This window comes from Brassica napus, chromosome C9 (genome assembly GCF_020379485.1).
Source record: "Brassica napus cultivar Da-Ae chromosome C9, Da-Ae, whole genome shotgun sequence".
Classification (NCBI taxonomy): domain Eukaryota; kingdom Viridiplantae; phylum Streptophyta; class Magnoliopsida; order Brassicales; family Brassicaceae; genus Brassica; species Brassica napus.
Genome location: NC_063452.1, coordinates 54,037,582 through 54,054,137, shown reverse-complemented (window position 1 = coordinate 54,054,137; position 16,556 = coordinate 54,037,582). Strand labels below are relative to the sequence as shown.

General features: G+C 35.7%; 1 protein-coding gene across 1 annotated transcript; it reads right to left on the bottom strand.

Moving 5' to 3' along the window:
* Positions 1–8,594: 8,594 nt before the first annotated feature.
* LOC106439491 (heptahelical transmembrane protein 1-like) lies at positions 8,595–11,171 on the bottom strand. The gene is made up of 3 exons (XM_013880943.3): positions 10,662–11,171; positions 10,497–10,572; positions 8,595–9,337 (listed from the first exon to the last, which is right to left on the bottom strand). Exons 1-3 carry the CDS (start codon positions 10,964–10,966, stop codon positions 8,717–8,719), a joined length of 1,002 nt encoding a protein of 333 aa, XP_013736397.2. The 5' UTR covers positions 10,967–11,171; the 3' UTR covers positions 8,595–8,716.
* Between the last annotated feature and the right edge of the window lie 5,385 nt (positions 11,172–16,556).

Below are 16,556 nucleotides of genomic sequence, written 5' to 3'. Positions count from 1 at the left end.
CATTAAGCCTCCAACGGCTAGTTTTCAAGGAGCCATCAATTCCTTTGCTTCCAAGTTTATTATTTCGATTTTAATTCTTTCCTTATGTCATTTTATGACTGTTAGAGAGTCCTTGGTCGAGCCTATAAAGCTCTAGTCTTTGTTTCATTGTAAATCACCCATCTTTGAAAGTATTATGAATTATTCAGTTTTTCTAGTTTTGTCAAAACTATTGTTCTAAGTCTTTTGAGTGTGTGAGAAACAACTCTGGAGCAACTTGACTTATCAAAGCCTCCTTTCACAGAGCTTTGTGGCGTCCATCATCCCATCTCCATCCATTAATCGATCTTGAGAGTGATACACATCCAGAAAGACCGGTTCCATATTCATTCATCTCCCATCCATTGATCCTTGTTGAGAGTGATACACATCCAGCAACAAAGATCCCATCTCCATCAATCTATCCCTTTTCTATTTGTTTTTATTCATATTATCATTTTGATTCATATTCATATTTGTTTCTGTTTGCATTATAAAACTCTAAAAACTCATAAAAATCGGTTCTCTTTGTTTTCAGGTTTAAACCTTGGTTCCACCATTCTATCAATTCGTGGGTTACCCCCCTGTGCCTACAACATTTTGGTATCAGAGCTGAAGCTCCTGAATCAGGATTTTCCTTACCTTCACTTGATCTTTGAGAGTGTTTTCAGGAAGCCATGGTAGGAAAAACACACGGTCAAAGTCAGATGGCCAAACAGAACCAACAGTTGACAGCTTTGCAAGAGATCAATGATCGGATTGCTCAGTTGAGGAAAAGAAATAAGGCACGAGTCCAACGTCCACAGCAAGGAGAAAGGAGATTTGGAGACTCACCAGAGGCTGTCTATGTCGAGCCTAAGCCACCAGATCCTTCAAGGATCAATCAACATCCAACTTCTCAAACCCATACTCATCATGTTGCTAATTCTCGGTTTGATCATAAATCTTTTGCTGATAAAATTGAACTCTTTACATTTTAAGGAGGAAGAAGTTACCTATTTTGGGAGAGGAACCTTGATGAATGGTTTCACTACAACAACATTCTGAAAGAAGAGAGACTATCTTATGCCATTGATCAGCTAAGAGGTAATGCCTTTAAATGGTGGGTACAAGAAGAAGATGATAGATGGTTTTACAAGGAGCCAGCTATCAAAATGTGGAGAGATCTTAAGAAAGTCATGAGGGATGAATTTGCACCAGAACTCACAAGATCTAAGATCCAAAAGATATACCCAAGGAGGTATCTAACTCATGGTTCCAAAGAAAAATCAGACAAACCGATTCTTCAAGAGAAGGCCAAGGTAAGTCCTATACTTGATAAATTTGTTTATAAATCATCTCCCACTGTTATGAGTCACTTGTCTTTGTCCAAGGATGATAAGACAGGTCCTGAAGTCAAGAAAGACACGACCTCAAAGTCCTTGTTGGATTTAAAAGTTGTTCATGATTTAAGTCCAAGGAATGATGAGATTTCAAACCCAAAGAAAGAAGAGGCATCCAGCCAAGGTAAGTCTTCTAAATTTAAAGATTTAAAAGATCAGACATGTTCTAGATGTCATAAAAGAGGACACTTTGCTGTAGTTTGCCCTACCAAGAAAGCATTGATAGAAACATCACTAGAAGAGAAAACAGAATTATCTATGAAAAGTGATAGTTTTATTCAATATGATTTATTGGTTCCAAATTCGTGATGTAACAGGAACTAAGGAGCATGAATTCAAAGGAGAGGAGCCACCAGGCGCCACACCTGTGATGGACCAGAAGATGGTTCAAGACACAATGCAGTCCATGTTGCTTAAAGAAGCAAAACCGGTCATAAAAGTATCCCACCAAGGTAAGTTTCAAACACCACCTTTGGATACTAGTACTGACGTGTGTGTTCTTGGTACAGGTAGAACAAATGAAAGCTATAAGCTTATTGTAGTTCCAAAGAAAGAACCAGATCCTAAGCTCAACCATGAACCCACTTCTAAGTGGAAACCGAAATCTGAACAATCCATTGTTCAAGTTCCAAAACCTATGGTAAGATTCCTTTTAGATAAGCATGTTCTTAATATTTCAATGACAGATATAATGCACTTGCTTTTTGTCCAGAATGCTGAGAATTTTTCAGGTTGCAAGGAAGAAAGCTTCAAAGAAATCCCACAGGATAATCTTTTGTTGCTAGGAGAATCAAACCCAAAGATGGTCAGAACTGAGCCTACTAGGAGTATGAAGGACCATCCACTGAAGGAGATAAGAAATGACAAAGTCAAAATCAGAGGCATGATCCTATCCTATTTGCTGAAAGAAGAGCCACCTGATGCACAATCCATCCCCAAACCGAAACAATATCAAGGTAAGACCTTAGAATCTCAAAAGAGTATGAAAGCTGACTTGCTCTATCTTGGTGCAGGTTATAAAGTTTCTAGGTCGAAACCTTTTCAAGGGGGAGGGAATGTTACAGCCAGCAATTCAGCAGCAGAACCAGAGGTCGACCCAACACCCTACTCAACCAGCCAAGGCGCCAACCAGGATATACGTGCACTAAAAATGCAATATCTTACAAACCAGGAGGGTTTAAATCACGAGTCTTTCAATGGATTCTACACTCAATAAGGAGTCCAGAACAATTGGAATTGGGCCAATATATTCACGGAGCAAGAAGTTATGAATTTTACAATTCAGAGGTTTCTCAACCCGCCCATCTGCGAGTACCCGACTTTAGAAGAAGATTCAAGCTCAATTAAGGAGCGGCCTGAAGCAAAGCCCATCATAGGAGTCAATAGGAGTTTATCAGATTTCCAGAAAGCCCAAGATCAGGAGAAATGGCCACGGAAATTAGGAGTTATGATCAATTCCCCAGAACCGGCCAAACCGACGTCATCTATGGAAAGTCTCCAACCAATTCAACTTGGTTCGACCCAGAGCTATTTATGGGAACCAGGAGATCATCTTAACCAATCAGGAGGTATTCCAGAAGTCCTTTGCTGCACCAGAACCCAGGAGATCAGTTGGTTCAATGGAGAATCACTTAAACCCAACCGGAGCTATTTATGGAAAGATTGGACAATCTTTCGGTTTGATCCTTTCCAAGCAATTCCAATCCAACCAGGAGAACCAGACGACGTCCAGACAAAACCAAGACATCCAGGAGACAATATACACGAGCCAGAAGAGTTCTACAACTTCATCCCATGCACCAGCCCACATAGGAATAAGAAGATCTCCATTATCACCAAACTGCCTTATTTGGAGTCTCAAGCATTAAAAACTCCAACAGCTCTTTTTCCTTCAGTCTATGCACGACATCAGCACCTTCCAGACCATTAAGAAGATTCCCAGGAAGCTCACTTACCCCCTCAAACCGTCCAGATACAAGGAGGACACCATCTACATTCATTTGGCCAAGATTCTCATCATTAAGCCTCCAACGGCTAGTTTTCAAGGAGCCATCAATTCCTTTGCTTCCAAGTTTATTATTTCGATTTTAATTCTTTCCTTATATCATTTTATGACTGTTAGAGAGTCCTTGGTCGAGCCTATAAAGCTCTAGTCTTTGTTTCATTGTAAATCATCCATCTTTGAAAGTATTATGAATTATTCAGTTTTTCTAGTTTTGTCAAAACTATTGTTCTAAGTCTTTTGAGTGTGTGAGAAACAACTCTGGAGCAACTTGACTTATCAAAGCCTCCTTTCACAGAGCTTTGTGGCGTCCATCATCCCATCTCCATCCATTAATCGATCTTGAGAGTGATACACATCCAGCAAGACCGGTTCCATCTTCATTCATCTCCCATCCATTGATCCTTGTTGAGAGTGATACACATCCAGCAACAAAGATCCCATCTCCATCAATCTATCCCTTTTCTATTTGTTTTTTTTCATATTATCATTTTGATTCATATTCATATTTGTTTCTGTTTGCATTATAAAACTCTAAAAACTCATAAAAATCGGTTCTCTTTGTTTTCAGGTTTAAACCTTGGTTCCACCATTCTATCAATTCGTGGGTTACCCCCCTATGCCTACAACATTTTGGTATCAGAGCTGAAGCTCCTGAATCAGGATTTTCCTTACCTTCACTTGATCTTTGAGAGTGTTTTCAGGAAGCCATGGTAGGAAAAACACACGGCCAAAGTCAGATGGCCAAACAGAACCAACAGTTGACAGCTTTGCAAGAGATCAATGATCGGATTGCTCTGTTGAGGAAAAGAAATAAGGCACAAGTCCAACGTCCACAGCAAGGAGAAAGGAGATTTGGAGACTCACCAGAGGCTGTCTATGTCGAGCCCAAGCCACCAGATCCTTCAAGGATCAATCAACATCCAACTTCTCAAACCCATACTCATCATGTTGCTAATTCTCGGTTTGATCATAAATCTTTTGCTGATAAAATTGAACTCTTTACATTTTCAGGAGGAAGAAGTTACCTATTTTGGGAGAGGAACCTTGATGAATGGTTTCACTACAACAACATTCTGAAAGAAGAGAGACTATCTTATGCCATTGATCAGCTAAGAGGTAATGCCTTTAAATGGTGGGTACAAGAAGAAGATGATAGATGGTTTTACAAGGAGCCAGCTATCAAAACGTGGAGAGATCTTAAGAAAGTCATGAGGGATGAATTTGCACCAGAACTCACAAGATCTAAGATCCAAAAGATATACCCAAGGAGGTATCTAACTCATGGTTCCAAAGAAAAATCAGACAAACCGATTCTTCAAGAGAAGGCCAAGGTAAGTCCTATACTTGATAAATTTGTTTATAAATCATCTCCCACTGTTATGAGTCACTTGTCTTTGTCCAAGGATGATAAGACAGGTCCTGAAGTCAAGAAAGACACGACCTCAAAGTCCTTGTTGGATTTAAAAGTTGTTCATGATTTAAGTCCAAGGAATGATGAGATTTCAAACCCAAAGAAAGAAAAGGCATCCAGCCAAGGTAAGTCTTCTAAATTTAAAGATTTAAAAGATCAGACATGTTCTAGATGTCATAAAAGAGGACACTTTGCTGTAGTTTGCCCTACCAAGAAAGCATTGATAGAAACATCACTAGAAGAGAAAACAGAATTATCTATGAAAAGTGATAGTTTTATTCAATATGATTTATTGGTTCCAAATTCTTGTGTAATGCACTTGTCTTTGTCAAAGGGTGATGTAACAGGAACTAAGGAGCATGAATTCAAAGGAGAGGAGCCACCAGGCGCCACACCTGTGATGGACCAGAAGATGGTTCAAGACACAATGCAGTCCATGTTGCTTAAAGAAGCAAAACCGGTCATAAAAGTATCCCACCAAGGTAAGTTTCAAACACCACCTTTGGATACTAGTACTGACGTGTGTGTTCTTGGTACAGGTAGAACAAATGAAAGCTATAAGCTTATTGTAGTTCCAAAGAAAGAACCAGATCCTAAGCTCAACCATGAACCCACTTCTAAGTGGAAACCGAAATCTGAACAATCCATTGTTCAAGTTCCAAAACCTATGGTAAGATTCCTTTTAGATAAGCATGTTCTTAATATTTCAATGACAGATATAATGCACTTGCTTTTTGTCCAGAATGCTGAGAATTTTTCAGGTTGCAAGGAAGAAAGCTTCAAAGAAATCCCACCGGATAATCTTTTGTTTCTAGGAGAATCAAACCCAAAGATGGTCAGAACTGAGCCTACTAGGAGTATGAAGGACCATCCACTGAAGGAGATAAGAAATGACAAAGTCAAAATCAGAGGCATGATCCTATCCTATTTGCTGAAAGAAGAGCCACCTGATGCACAATCCATCCCCAAACCGAAACAATATCAAGGTAAGACCTTAGAATCTCAAAAGAGTATGAAAGCTGACTTGCTCTATCTTGGTGCAGGTTATAAAGTTTCTAGGTCGAAACCTTTTCAAGGGGGAGGGAATGTTACAGCCAGCAATTCAGCAGCTGAACCAGAGGTCGACCCAACACCCTACTCAACCAGCCAAGGCGCCAACCAGGATATACGTGCACTAAAAATGCCATATCTTACAAACCAGGAGGGTTTAAATCACGAGTCTAATTTCAATGGATTCTACACTCAATAAGGAGTCCAGAACATTGGAATTGGGCCAATATATTCACGGAGCAAGAAGTTATGAATTTTACAATTCAGAGGTTTCTCAACCCGCCCATCTGCGAGTACCAGACTTTAGAAGAAGATTCAAGCTCAATTAAGGAGCGGCCTGAAGCAAAGCCCATCATAGGAGTCAATAGGAGTTTATCAGATTTCCAGAAATCCCAAGATCAGGAGAAATGGCCACGGAAATTAGGAGTTATGATCAATTCCCCAGAACCGGCCAAACCGACGTCATCTATGGAAAGTCTCCAACCAATTCAACTTGGTTCGACCCAGAGCTATTTATGGGAACCAGGAGATCATCTTAACCAATCAGGAGGTATTCCAGAAGTCCTTTGCTGCACCAGAACCCAGGAGATCAGTTGGTTCAATGGAGAATCACTTAAACCCAACCGGAGCTATTTATGGAAAGATTGGACAATCTTTCGGTTTGATCCTTTCCAAGCAATTCCAATCCAACCAGGAGAACCAGAAGATGTCCAGACAAAACCAAGACATCCAGGAGACAATATACACGAGCCAGAAGAGTTCTACAACTTCATCCCATGCACCAGCCCACATAGGAATAAGAAGATCCCCATTATCACCAAACTGCCTTATTTGGAGTCTCAAACATTAAAACTCCAACAGCTCTTTTTCCTTCAGTCTATGCACGACATCAGCACCTTCCAGACCATTAAGAAGATTCCCAGGAAGCTCACTTACCCCCTCAAACCGTCCAGATACAAGGAGGACACCATCTACATTCATTTGGCCAAGATTCTCATCATTAAGCCTCCAACGGCTAGTTTTCAAGGAGCCATCAATTCCTTTGCTTCCAAGTTTATTATTTCGATTTTAATTCTTTCCTTATGTCATTTTATGACTGTTAGAGAGTCCTTGGTCGAGCCTATAAAGCTCTAGTCTTTGTTTCATTGTAAATCACCCATCTTTGAAAGTATTATGAATTATTCAGTTTTTCTAGTTTTGTCAAAACTATTGTTCTAAGTCTTTTGAGTGTGTGAGAAACAACTCTGGAGCAACTTGACTTATCAAAGCCTCCTTTCATAGAGCTTTGTGGCGTCCATCATCCCATCTCCATCCATTAATCGATCTTGAGAGTGATACACATCCAACAAGACCGGTTCCATCTTCATTCATCTCCCATCCATTGATCCTTGTTGAGAGTGATACACATCCAGCAACAAAGATCCCATCTCCATCAATCTATCCCTTTTCTATTTGTTTTTATTCATATTATCATTTTGATTCATATTCATATTTGTTTCTGTTTGCATTATAAAACTCTAAAAACTCATAAAAATCGGTTCTCTTTGTTTTCAGGTTTAAACCTTGGTTCCACCATTCTATCAATTCGTGGGTTACCCCCCTGTGCCTACAACACGAACACACAACTATTGAGATTATTAGAGCAGACACGTGACAGAGCAGGCCACAACCACTGTCAGCCACTTAGATTAGAAGGGCGCAGAGATAAAAACTGGGACTGAAGACGAATCCTAAGCTCGTCGGTGAAACCCTAACACAACCGCGCAGCCACCGGAGCAACACAGAGAGACGGACCGACGCCTCCGCCACCATAGAAGCCCCACACGTTGCCACCACCGAAGAACACGGCGGAAGCACTCCAACCCTAACAGAGAGACATTCAGCTTACCGGATTTGGTGAAACCTAGAGCCCCAACTCCACACGCAACCTCGTACAACACCAGACAACGCCAGAGGAGACGAAATCAACGAGGAGCAAGACAGTGCTGCACCCGCCACAGTACTCGGAGCGGCCTTAGCGAAGCTCGGGAAAATTAACCAGGAGCCCCTAGACAGAAAGAGGAAGACCACGACGCTGGAAGAGGGCCGTCCTCAAGCCACTACAGCCGCCGCAAAACCCTAGATCTACTTTTGGAGCGACCAGATCTGAAACTCACGAAGGCCACTCCCTCAACCGCAGAAAAACGGAGAAGACGGAGGAGAAGAACATAACAAAATAAACGGTGGACTAGCGACCGCGACGAAGCAGTGGCCGCCGGGAAAGAGAAACTGAGTGTCGGAGACTTTTGTGGAGAGAAGTTAGAGCGATATCTTAGGAGAGAATTCAAAATCAATTCAAAATCAACTTTTATTTTCTTTCTCTCAGTCTGCACCAAGTGTCTCATTGTGAGACCAGTACAATATATGCTTCCGAAACTTCAAAAGGGTTTGGTTCATAGCATAGTATGCTAATGCTACGAAGGAGGAAAGCGAGGACTTAAATGTTAGCGTGATCGAATTAAATTTTGGTACTAAATATCCTCCAAGTGCATGGTGAAGACTCTATACTATATTAAGTAAAATAGACTTTATAATATACACTTTTTCATTGTGTGAAAAAGCTTAACCAAAACTTAATCGTAATGTAATTGGCTCACAAAAAAATCATAAAATTAACTAATCAGGTAGAATAATATAATTGTAAATACTTTTCAATGGCAAAGATTTGATTTATGAAAACCACAGTCAATAAAACAGCACAAATGAAATTACAATTCAATTTAAACAACGAATGGAATTATTACATTTTTCCACATGATACAAACAAACTAATTTGTTTTTAATCTTCAAAATAATTACGAATATAAATGTTTAACAACCAACATGGTCACGCCAGTCCAAGAACAAGAGAGCAGCTGCATAGTGAGACAAAGCACCCAACAAAACAAACACATGGAAGATCTGATGACTATGCCCCACACGATCAAACCAACCCGGTTTAAGCCTCTCAGGCACTCTACCCACGAAGAACCCTGTCCCAACAAGATAAAACACTGCCACACCCAGCTCGTACAAGAGCGTCACGTTCCTTTGCGGGTTTCCCCAGTTGACCACAAGCGCATGGATAGCTGGCACGATCCCGAAGAGCCCCATGGAGGCAAAGAGCAAAGCCCGGAAACCTCGGTACTTGGGAGAGGAAAGTGATGGAGTGAAGAGTGTGATGATCGTGAAGATTCCCATAGAGGTGATGGCCGCGAGGTAGATAAAGTACCAACGAGGAGTGCATTGGAAGATGTAGTAGATTGGTGGGAAGAAAGAAGTGATGATCATGGCGGTGATACCGGCATAGTCTATGCGGAGGAGGAAGATGTTAAGGTTATGGGAGTGGCAGCAGAAGAGGTGGCAAATGCTACTCGAGAGTAGGCAGAACATTGAGCCTCCTAAGAAGAAGAAGAATGGCCATCTTGCTGCATTCCCTGGATTCACTGCATCCTATACAATCATCAACATTTGATAACATCATTAGCTCTCATTTAAGAACTAAATTTTTATTTTAATTTCGAACTTATTAAAGCTGTAATTTATTATCAAAACATGTTATAGTCTACATTGTCTGTTTCACATCGATCTCTAGTTCATTTCTAATATTTTCCGAAATATCTTATCATTAAGTTGAATTCTAATCTAAGAACTACATTATTTTGAATTTCTTAAAATATAGTTATATAATATATAATATATGTATATTTGTAATTTGTATATGTAACAGTGTCAAAGGTGTATCCTAATTTATCATTTTGATTTCACGTTCATATTTGATATCTAGAGAAATTACAGCCAATATATTATATTCATACTCATCAGATGATCAAAGATTCAAAATCATGGAATAAGTACATCCTTGGTTAGGACATCTTCAACCCAATTCCATTTTTATTTTAAAATAGAGTAAAATAGAGTACGAAGTAAAAATATCACAACGCTATTTTATTTCTCATTTCATAATAGGATTTACTCTATATCTTTCTTTTTGGTCTATCAGGACATCTCCATCCACACTCCATAATTTACTTTAAAAATGGAGTGGAAAATGGTGTATGAACAAAAAATAAAAAATCACTCCGTAAGAATCACTTTTTTTGTTTCTTCATTGCTTTATTTTCCACTCTATTTTGCAATAAATTATGGAGTGGAGTTGAAGATGCTCTTACCCCATTATAAAACAAGAAATGAAGTAAAGTTGGAGCATTCTATAACTCAATATTTCGTTTTACTATATTTTATAGGAATAAATAAGTTTTTTTTTTGCTAAATGAATAAATGAGTTTTACATTGGAAATACTCTAATCATTAGAAACCAAGATAGTTGAACGTTAATCAAAGACAATTTTTTTATAGGAATCAAATATCGTTAAAAAGTTCATCAAAGTTTGATTACAAGAAACATTGATCAAGAGCAAATCCCATCCTAAGAACCCACCCAAAAAGAGTTAATCAAAGAAAATTCGGCACATCTATTTCTACAAGATACATCCCACTTGAATCATTTGAAAAATTCATAAAGTGGTTGAATATTCGGATTAATTCGGTCTGAACATCTGGTTACATATACGTATATTATAGACATTGTGAATAATTAAAGGACATTTACCACGGGGAAGAATTTATCGTGATGCATAATGTTGGCGACGGTTAGTCCCACAAATAAGATGAAACCAAGTAAATGCCTGTCAAGACAAAATACATTCACTACATCAGAAACCAAATAAATAAAAGTGAAAATGGAATAAATTTTGTTGAAACAGATAATACTAACGTCCAAACGTTGAGGGACTCATTATGGAAACTGAAGACGCTGAAGAAAGCATCTCTAATAGACCATTCAGCTCTGTAATAATTCAATATATATTCGTTATCCTTCATGTACTCCGGAAGCTCACTAAACGACATTAGCTCTCGTCGTTTTCTTGTCTTTTGCGGCTTCTTCTTCTTCTTCTTCTTTCTTTTCTTAGCACCGCTGCTTTCGTCTCCATCGTGATCATCTCCGGGAGCAATCTTGCTCTTGCACTTGCTGTTGCCGCATGACACCGTTTCTGGTTCTTTCTGATCATCTTGTTCCATATATGAACTCTAGTGACGATTATTCAAGACAAGAATACTTGTTTTATGATCCAGAGATCAATGGAGAAGCTCTGAGATATAGAGAAACTAAATATAAATAAATGAAAAAGTATTACAATCGAAACTATGTTAAAAATATTGAATTTAAGTTTTTATGAGTGAGAGGGAGAGAAATAAGGACGATGGGAAATGCAAAGAGACAGCTGCACCATTTAAAGAAGAAACTAAAGTACGCCGGTGGAAGTTGGTGTTGTGTTTTCATTTAGTTGTTAGTTAGGTTATCAATAAATTCTTATTTTCATAATTGTTTTCTCTTTCCCATTTTCGAATTTTATAATATTTTTATAAGAAAAATATTTTTTTAATTTTACATTATAAATAGAACTCTTTTGTTAGAGGTGAATTACATACTTTTACAAAACCCATCAATTAAACTGAACTCGATCCAGTCAACAAGGAGATGATCAAAGAGTTTCACCTATTTGGAGAAAAAAAAATCAATTATAAATAGAGAATACCTGATTCAAAAAAGAGATACTGGCAATTACCCAAAGGGAAATTTGCCAAAAATGATTCAAAATTTGATTTTGAATACAAAAGTGTACTCCAAATTCAATCAAATGCAAAATTAACTCAAAAGTCTAGTGAAATTACAACACTCCTTTTATGAAAAAACAAAAAACATGTATTCCATTTTACCATTATAACCCTCCGTTAGAGAAGACTTCTTTGTAAGTCTTCTCGTTCAGTAGATCTTAAAAATAATTTTATAATTTTATTAAAAATATTTTGATGGGTAAAAAATTGAAATCATGTAATAATAAACATTTCTCAATGATGTAAATTTAGTTCATCTGAAATTGAATTATTTTCAACATAGATGAGTGAATGTATATTGGCTCATGAGTCATTGGTTTAGGGTTTGGTAACATATGTTATAGTATTGTATGTATATTTAGGGTTAGATTCTGAAATCTTACCTTCATAGTATTGTATGTATTTATAGTATTGTATGTATATTTAGGGTTAGATTCTGAAATTTTATCTTCATTTTTTTCTTTTTAAAATTGACTCATATATGTTTAATAACTATCTAATAACTTGATTTAAACACTTTCTAAGTTTTTTTTTAAAAGTTTGAAAGTGTTTTTTGTATAGTTAATTGATTTTAGGGTCTAGAAGACTCACATAAGACTTAAAAAGAAGTCTTCAGACACATCCCACCTAAATTTAGTAGAATTTATGGTTTCTGCCTAATTTTGGAATAATTTAGGTTTCCCGCCTAAATCAAAGTCTTCCAGGAGTCTTCCATAAGTCTTCCAGAAGTCTTCCGAAAGTCTTCCAGAAGTCTTCCAGAGAAAGTCTTCTCATGAATTAATCTTAAAAATAATTTAAATTTTTTATAAAAAATATTTTCATGGTTAAAATTTGAAATCATGTAATAATAAACATTTTTCAATGATCTAAATTTAGTTTATCTGATATTGAATTATTTTCAACATAGATGAGTGAATGTAGACTGGTTCATGAGCCATTGGTAGTATTGTTGGTATCTTTAGGGTTAGATTTGAAATCTTATCTTCATTTTTTTTTCCTTTTCCAAATTGACCTATATATGTTTAGTAGCTATCTAATAATTTGATTTAAACACTTTCTAAGTTTTTTTAAGTTTAAAAAGTGTTTTTGCATAGTTATTTGATTTTAGGGTTTAGAAGACTCACAGAAAACTTAAAAAGAAGTCTTCCGACACATCCCGCCTAAATTTAAGTAAAATTTAGGGTTCCCGCCTAAATTTTGGAATAATTTAGGTTTTCCGCCTAAATCAAAGTCTTTCATGAGTCTTACATAAGTCTTCCAGAAGTCTTCTGTGTCAAAAATATTTAACCTAATTAGAATTTTTATCTCCATATATAAAGAAAATTTGCACATTTTCTTTCTTCCTCTCAAATGACTGCAACAAAAATGTAATGTTTAACACTTTAAAACTCTCCAACCTCTCTCTAATCTCTTTGAACATCAAAACACCAAACTGTATATTCATTTCTCACTTTTTCTTATGTCTTCTCACTAATTTATCTTCTTTTTGTAGGTTTTTCATTACATGATTCTCATCTTTCACTCTTTCAGAGGTAGATCTCTAAATTTTGTATATGAATTTATGTGTGTGTTTATATGTTAGATTCTAAAAAGCTATAGATTCAACATAGTGTGACTGTTTTATTTATTTTGTAAGCATAATTTTTTTATTTTTTGAAATTTTTTTCTTTAATGAAGTCATTTGAATGTTTTTGAATTTGCAGGTTTTTCCAGATCTGAGAAACTTTGAAAGACTTCTCAGAAGACTCTCAGAAGACTCTCGGAAGACTTCTCAGAAGCCTTCTTAGAAAGTCTTCTAATGCATTTTATGCTAGAAGACTTCCCACGAAGTCTTCCGAATTCTTCTGCCTAAAGTGGTATAAGTTTTGGATATGTATTTTGTGTGTTTTATATATTAGATTCTAAAAAAATTATAGATCCAACATAATGTGACTGTTTTGTTTATTATCTAAAAATTTATTTTTGAAGTCTTCTCTATTTTGAAGTCATTTGAATGCTTTTGAATATGCAGATTTTTCAGATCTGAGACAGATTTTGGAAGACTTCTGAGATAATTCTTGGAAGACTCTCGGAAGACTTCTTAGGAAATCTTCTAATGTATTTTATGCTAGAAGACTTTCCACGAAGTCTTCAGAAAGTCTTACAAAGTCTTCAGAAAGTCTTCCAAAGTCTTCTCCCCAAAGTGGTACAAAGAGATGATGTGAAGTGGAGTCCAAGCTTATCTATGTTGAGGAATAATATCTAGCTGTGTAATATTTTTGTTTATGGTCTTTTTATGATTTGTATGTGTAATATTTTAGTTGTGAATTATTTTGTAAACTTTAAGAGATGTTAATCAAAATAATGGTAAATATGTTCATGTTTTGCCAAAAGTACTTGACTTCATTAAAGTTATTGATGCAACATACCAAAAAATATTTTAATCATTCTACCCACACATAACAAAACACAACAACACAAAAACTTAGTAAAATTTGCTAAAACTAAGAGAGAAGACTTCTCAAGAAACCTTAGTCAAATTCACAAAAGATCAAAATTGAATTTTAAGTGAAAGTTGAAATTTTAAATCTCATGGAAGTTAAAAATTGTATCTTATGAGGAAGACAACACAAACACATAACATCAACTTAATAAAAACAAAATCACCAGAGAAGACTTCTTATGAAGTCTTCTACAAGTCTTCAATCAGGAAGACTTATAGAAGACTTCTCCATTTAGGTAGAAACATTATTAAATATCAATGTTTGTAACTTCATAATTATCACCAATTAAGTTATAAATTCGACTCAGTAGTCTCAATATTGACTAATAAACATGAATTAGCAAGAAGATATTAAAAATTCATTTTAATTTTGGATAAATTTGAAGTTTAATAAATATTTACGTAGAAGACTTCTTTTGAAGTCATCCATGGAAGACTTCAAAAGAAGTCTACTCTGTGTAGACTTCAAAAGAAGCCTTCTATTTAGGTCATTTTTGCAATTGCAAATTTACGAAGGAAGACTTCTTAAGAAGTCTAGTCTACATAAGACATCTTCGGAAGTCTTCTTTTGTAAATATTGACTTATTTTTGAAATTGATTTTTTTTTCGAAATTCCCAGAGAAAACTTCTTTAGAAGTCTTCTCGGATAAACAGGTTACTTTTGAATTTGACTGAAGTTAGTCAGAATTTTGACTTTTTGTAGAAGACTTCTAGAGAAGTCTACCTGGAGAATACTTCAAAAGAAGTCTTTCCTAAGTCATCTGAAAGTCTTCTCAATGTCGCAAGAAGTCTACTGGTTTACTTTTACAATTGACTATATTTGACCTTTCGAGAGAAGACTTCTTTAGAAGTCTTCCATCGGATGACTTCTCTAGAAGTCTTCTCTCGCGGGCAAAGGTTTGATCAAAACCCATAATTAAACTCGAGAAGACTTCTAAAAAAGTCTTTTATAGAAGACTTCTTTATTAAATGTTTTTTTCATTGATATTAAATGTTTTAGTATTATTTTTCAATTGCAAAAGTAACCCACACAGACATCTTCCGGCAATGAGAAGACTTAGGGAAGACTTTAAGAAGACTTATGTAGAAGTTTTCTCCAGTAAGATTTCTAAGGAAGTCATGTACAATAAGTCAAATTTCTGACCAACTTCGGTCAAATTTAAAAGTAACCTGTTCATCTGAGAAGACTGGGAATTTCGAAATTTTTTGTTTACAAAGGAAAGTTAGAAGATTTCCCTAGAAATCTTCTATTAAAAACACACAAAAAGTCAATTGCAAAACTAACCTGTGCATTGACCAGAAGACTTCTTTAGAAGTCTTCTTCATCGAACAGATCTGGAAAAAAAAATGTAGTTCACGATTTCATACCTTGAACTCGTGAGATGACTTGCGTGGTTTCTCCAATCACCTAGAACTTCACCACAACAGCTACCTACTCATTAATCACCAAGAATCGTGAGGTTATGAACCTTACATAATTTGTAATCAAAATCTTTAGTTTTTTTGATGAATTTTGAGAGAAAATGTAAGATATGTGGTTTGTGTGGATAGGAAATGAGAAATGATGAGAAAAAAATCAAAACTTTAGGGCATTAACACTCTCAATTTGATAGTTCATGGTAGTTGAGGTATTGATGTCAATGGCAAAGTTGTAAATATTTGGTGAAGATGAGGATGATAAGGTAAAAGCCTTATTTTCGAAAAAGAAAAAAGTAATGGCATTTTCGTAAATAACTAGAACTTCTATGGTGAATAGGATAAAACAAAATTTAAAAAAAAAACATTGGTTATTTTTGTGTTTAACTTGAAATTTTGAGTCATTTTTTAAAGAACCAATCGTCTACGAGTCGGCACATAATTTAATTTTCATAGCTTACTTTCTGTTTCACCTATTTGGAGAAAAAAAAATCAATTATAAGTAGAGAATTTAGTTTTCAATTGGCTGAGGATAATGTCTCGCTCTTGTGTTAAGTAGTCGGCAACAAAATAATGATTAGAGAAACATACATGCAGCATTTTAGTTCTTGATTTTTATAGTATTTCTAACTAGAACAAAAAAAGGAGCAGATGGAAGTCGTTGCAAAAACGATACTACATTTTCTAATGAAAATTGTTGCAGCAAGTTAATGTCATTTTCAGGTTTTCAGCTAGTTGATACTAGAATGTATCACTTTTAAATGCCTTGATAAGAGTTAGACCGAGAATTTATAAAGTAGATGACAAACTTGTAGATATTTTCCAGTGTATTTTTTATTCGATCTTTTTTGAAATAAAGAAATTTTGTTAGATATTTTCTAATCCCTTTTATACACATTTTAAAAAAGATATATTATATTATAGAGATAATATTTGCTCCAAATTATACATAAAATATATATAATAGAGTTCTTCTATTATAATGGAAATATATATATATATATATATAAACTTTATTATATATAAGCACACATTGGAAAAATTATAATCTCTGTAGTAGAGTTTCTATAATTTTTAAAAATGTAGAGTTGGGTT

Coding starts and splice junctions, on each gene's coding strand:
- LOC106439491 (XM_013880943.3), bottom strand. CDS start 10,966: ATGGAACAAGATGATCAGAAAGAACCAGAAACGGTGTCATGCGGCAAC. Junction 10,573..10,661: donor GAGTCCCTCAACGTTTGGAC/GTTAGTATTATC, acceptor TTGTCTTGACAG/GCATTTACTTGGTTTCATCT. Junction 9,338..10,496: donor ACGATAAATTCTTCCCCGTG/GTAAATGTCCTT, acceptor ATGATTGTATAG/GATGCAGTGAATCCAGGGAA.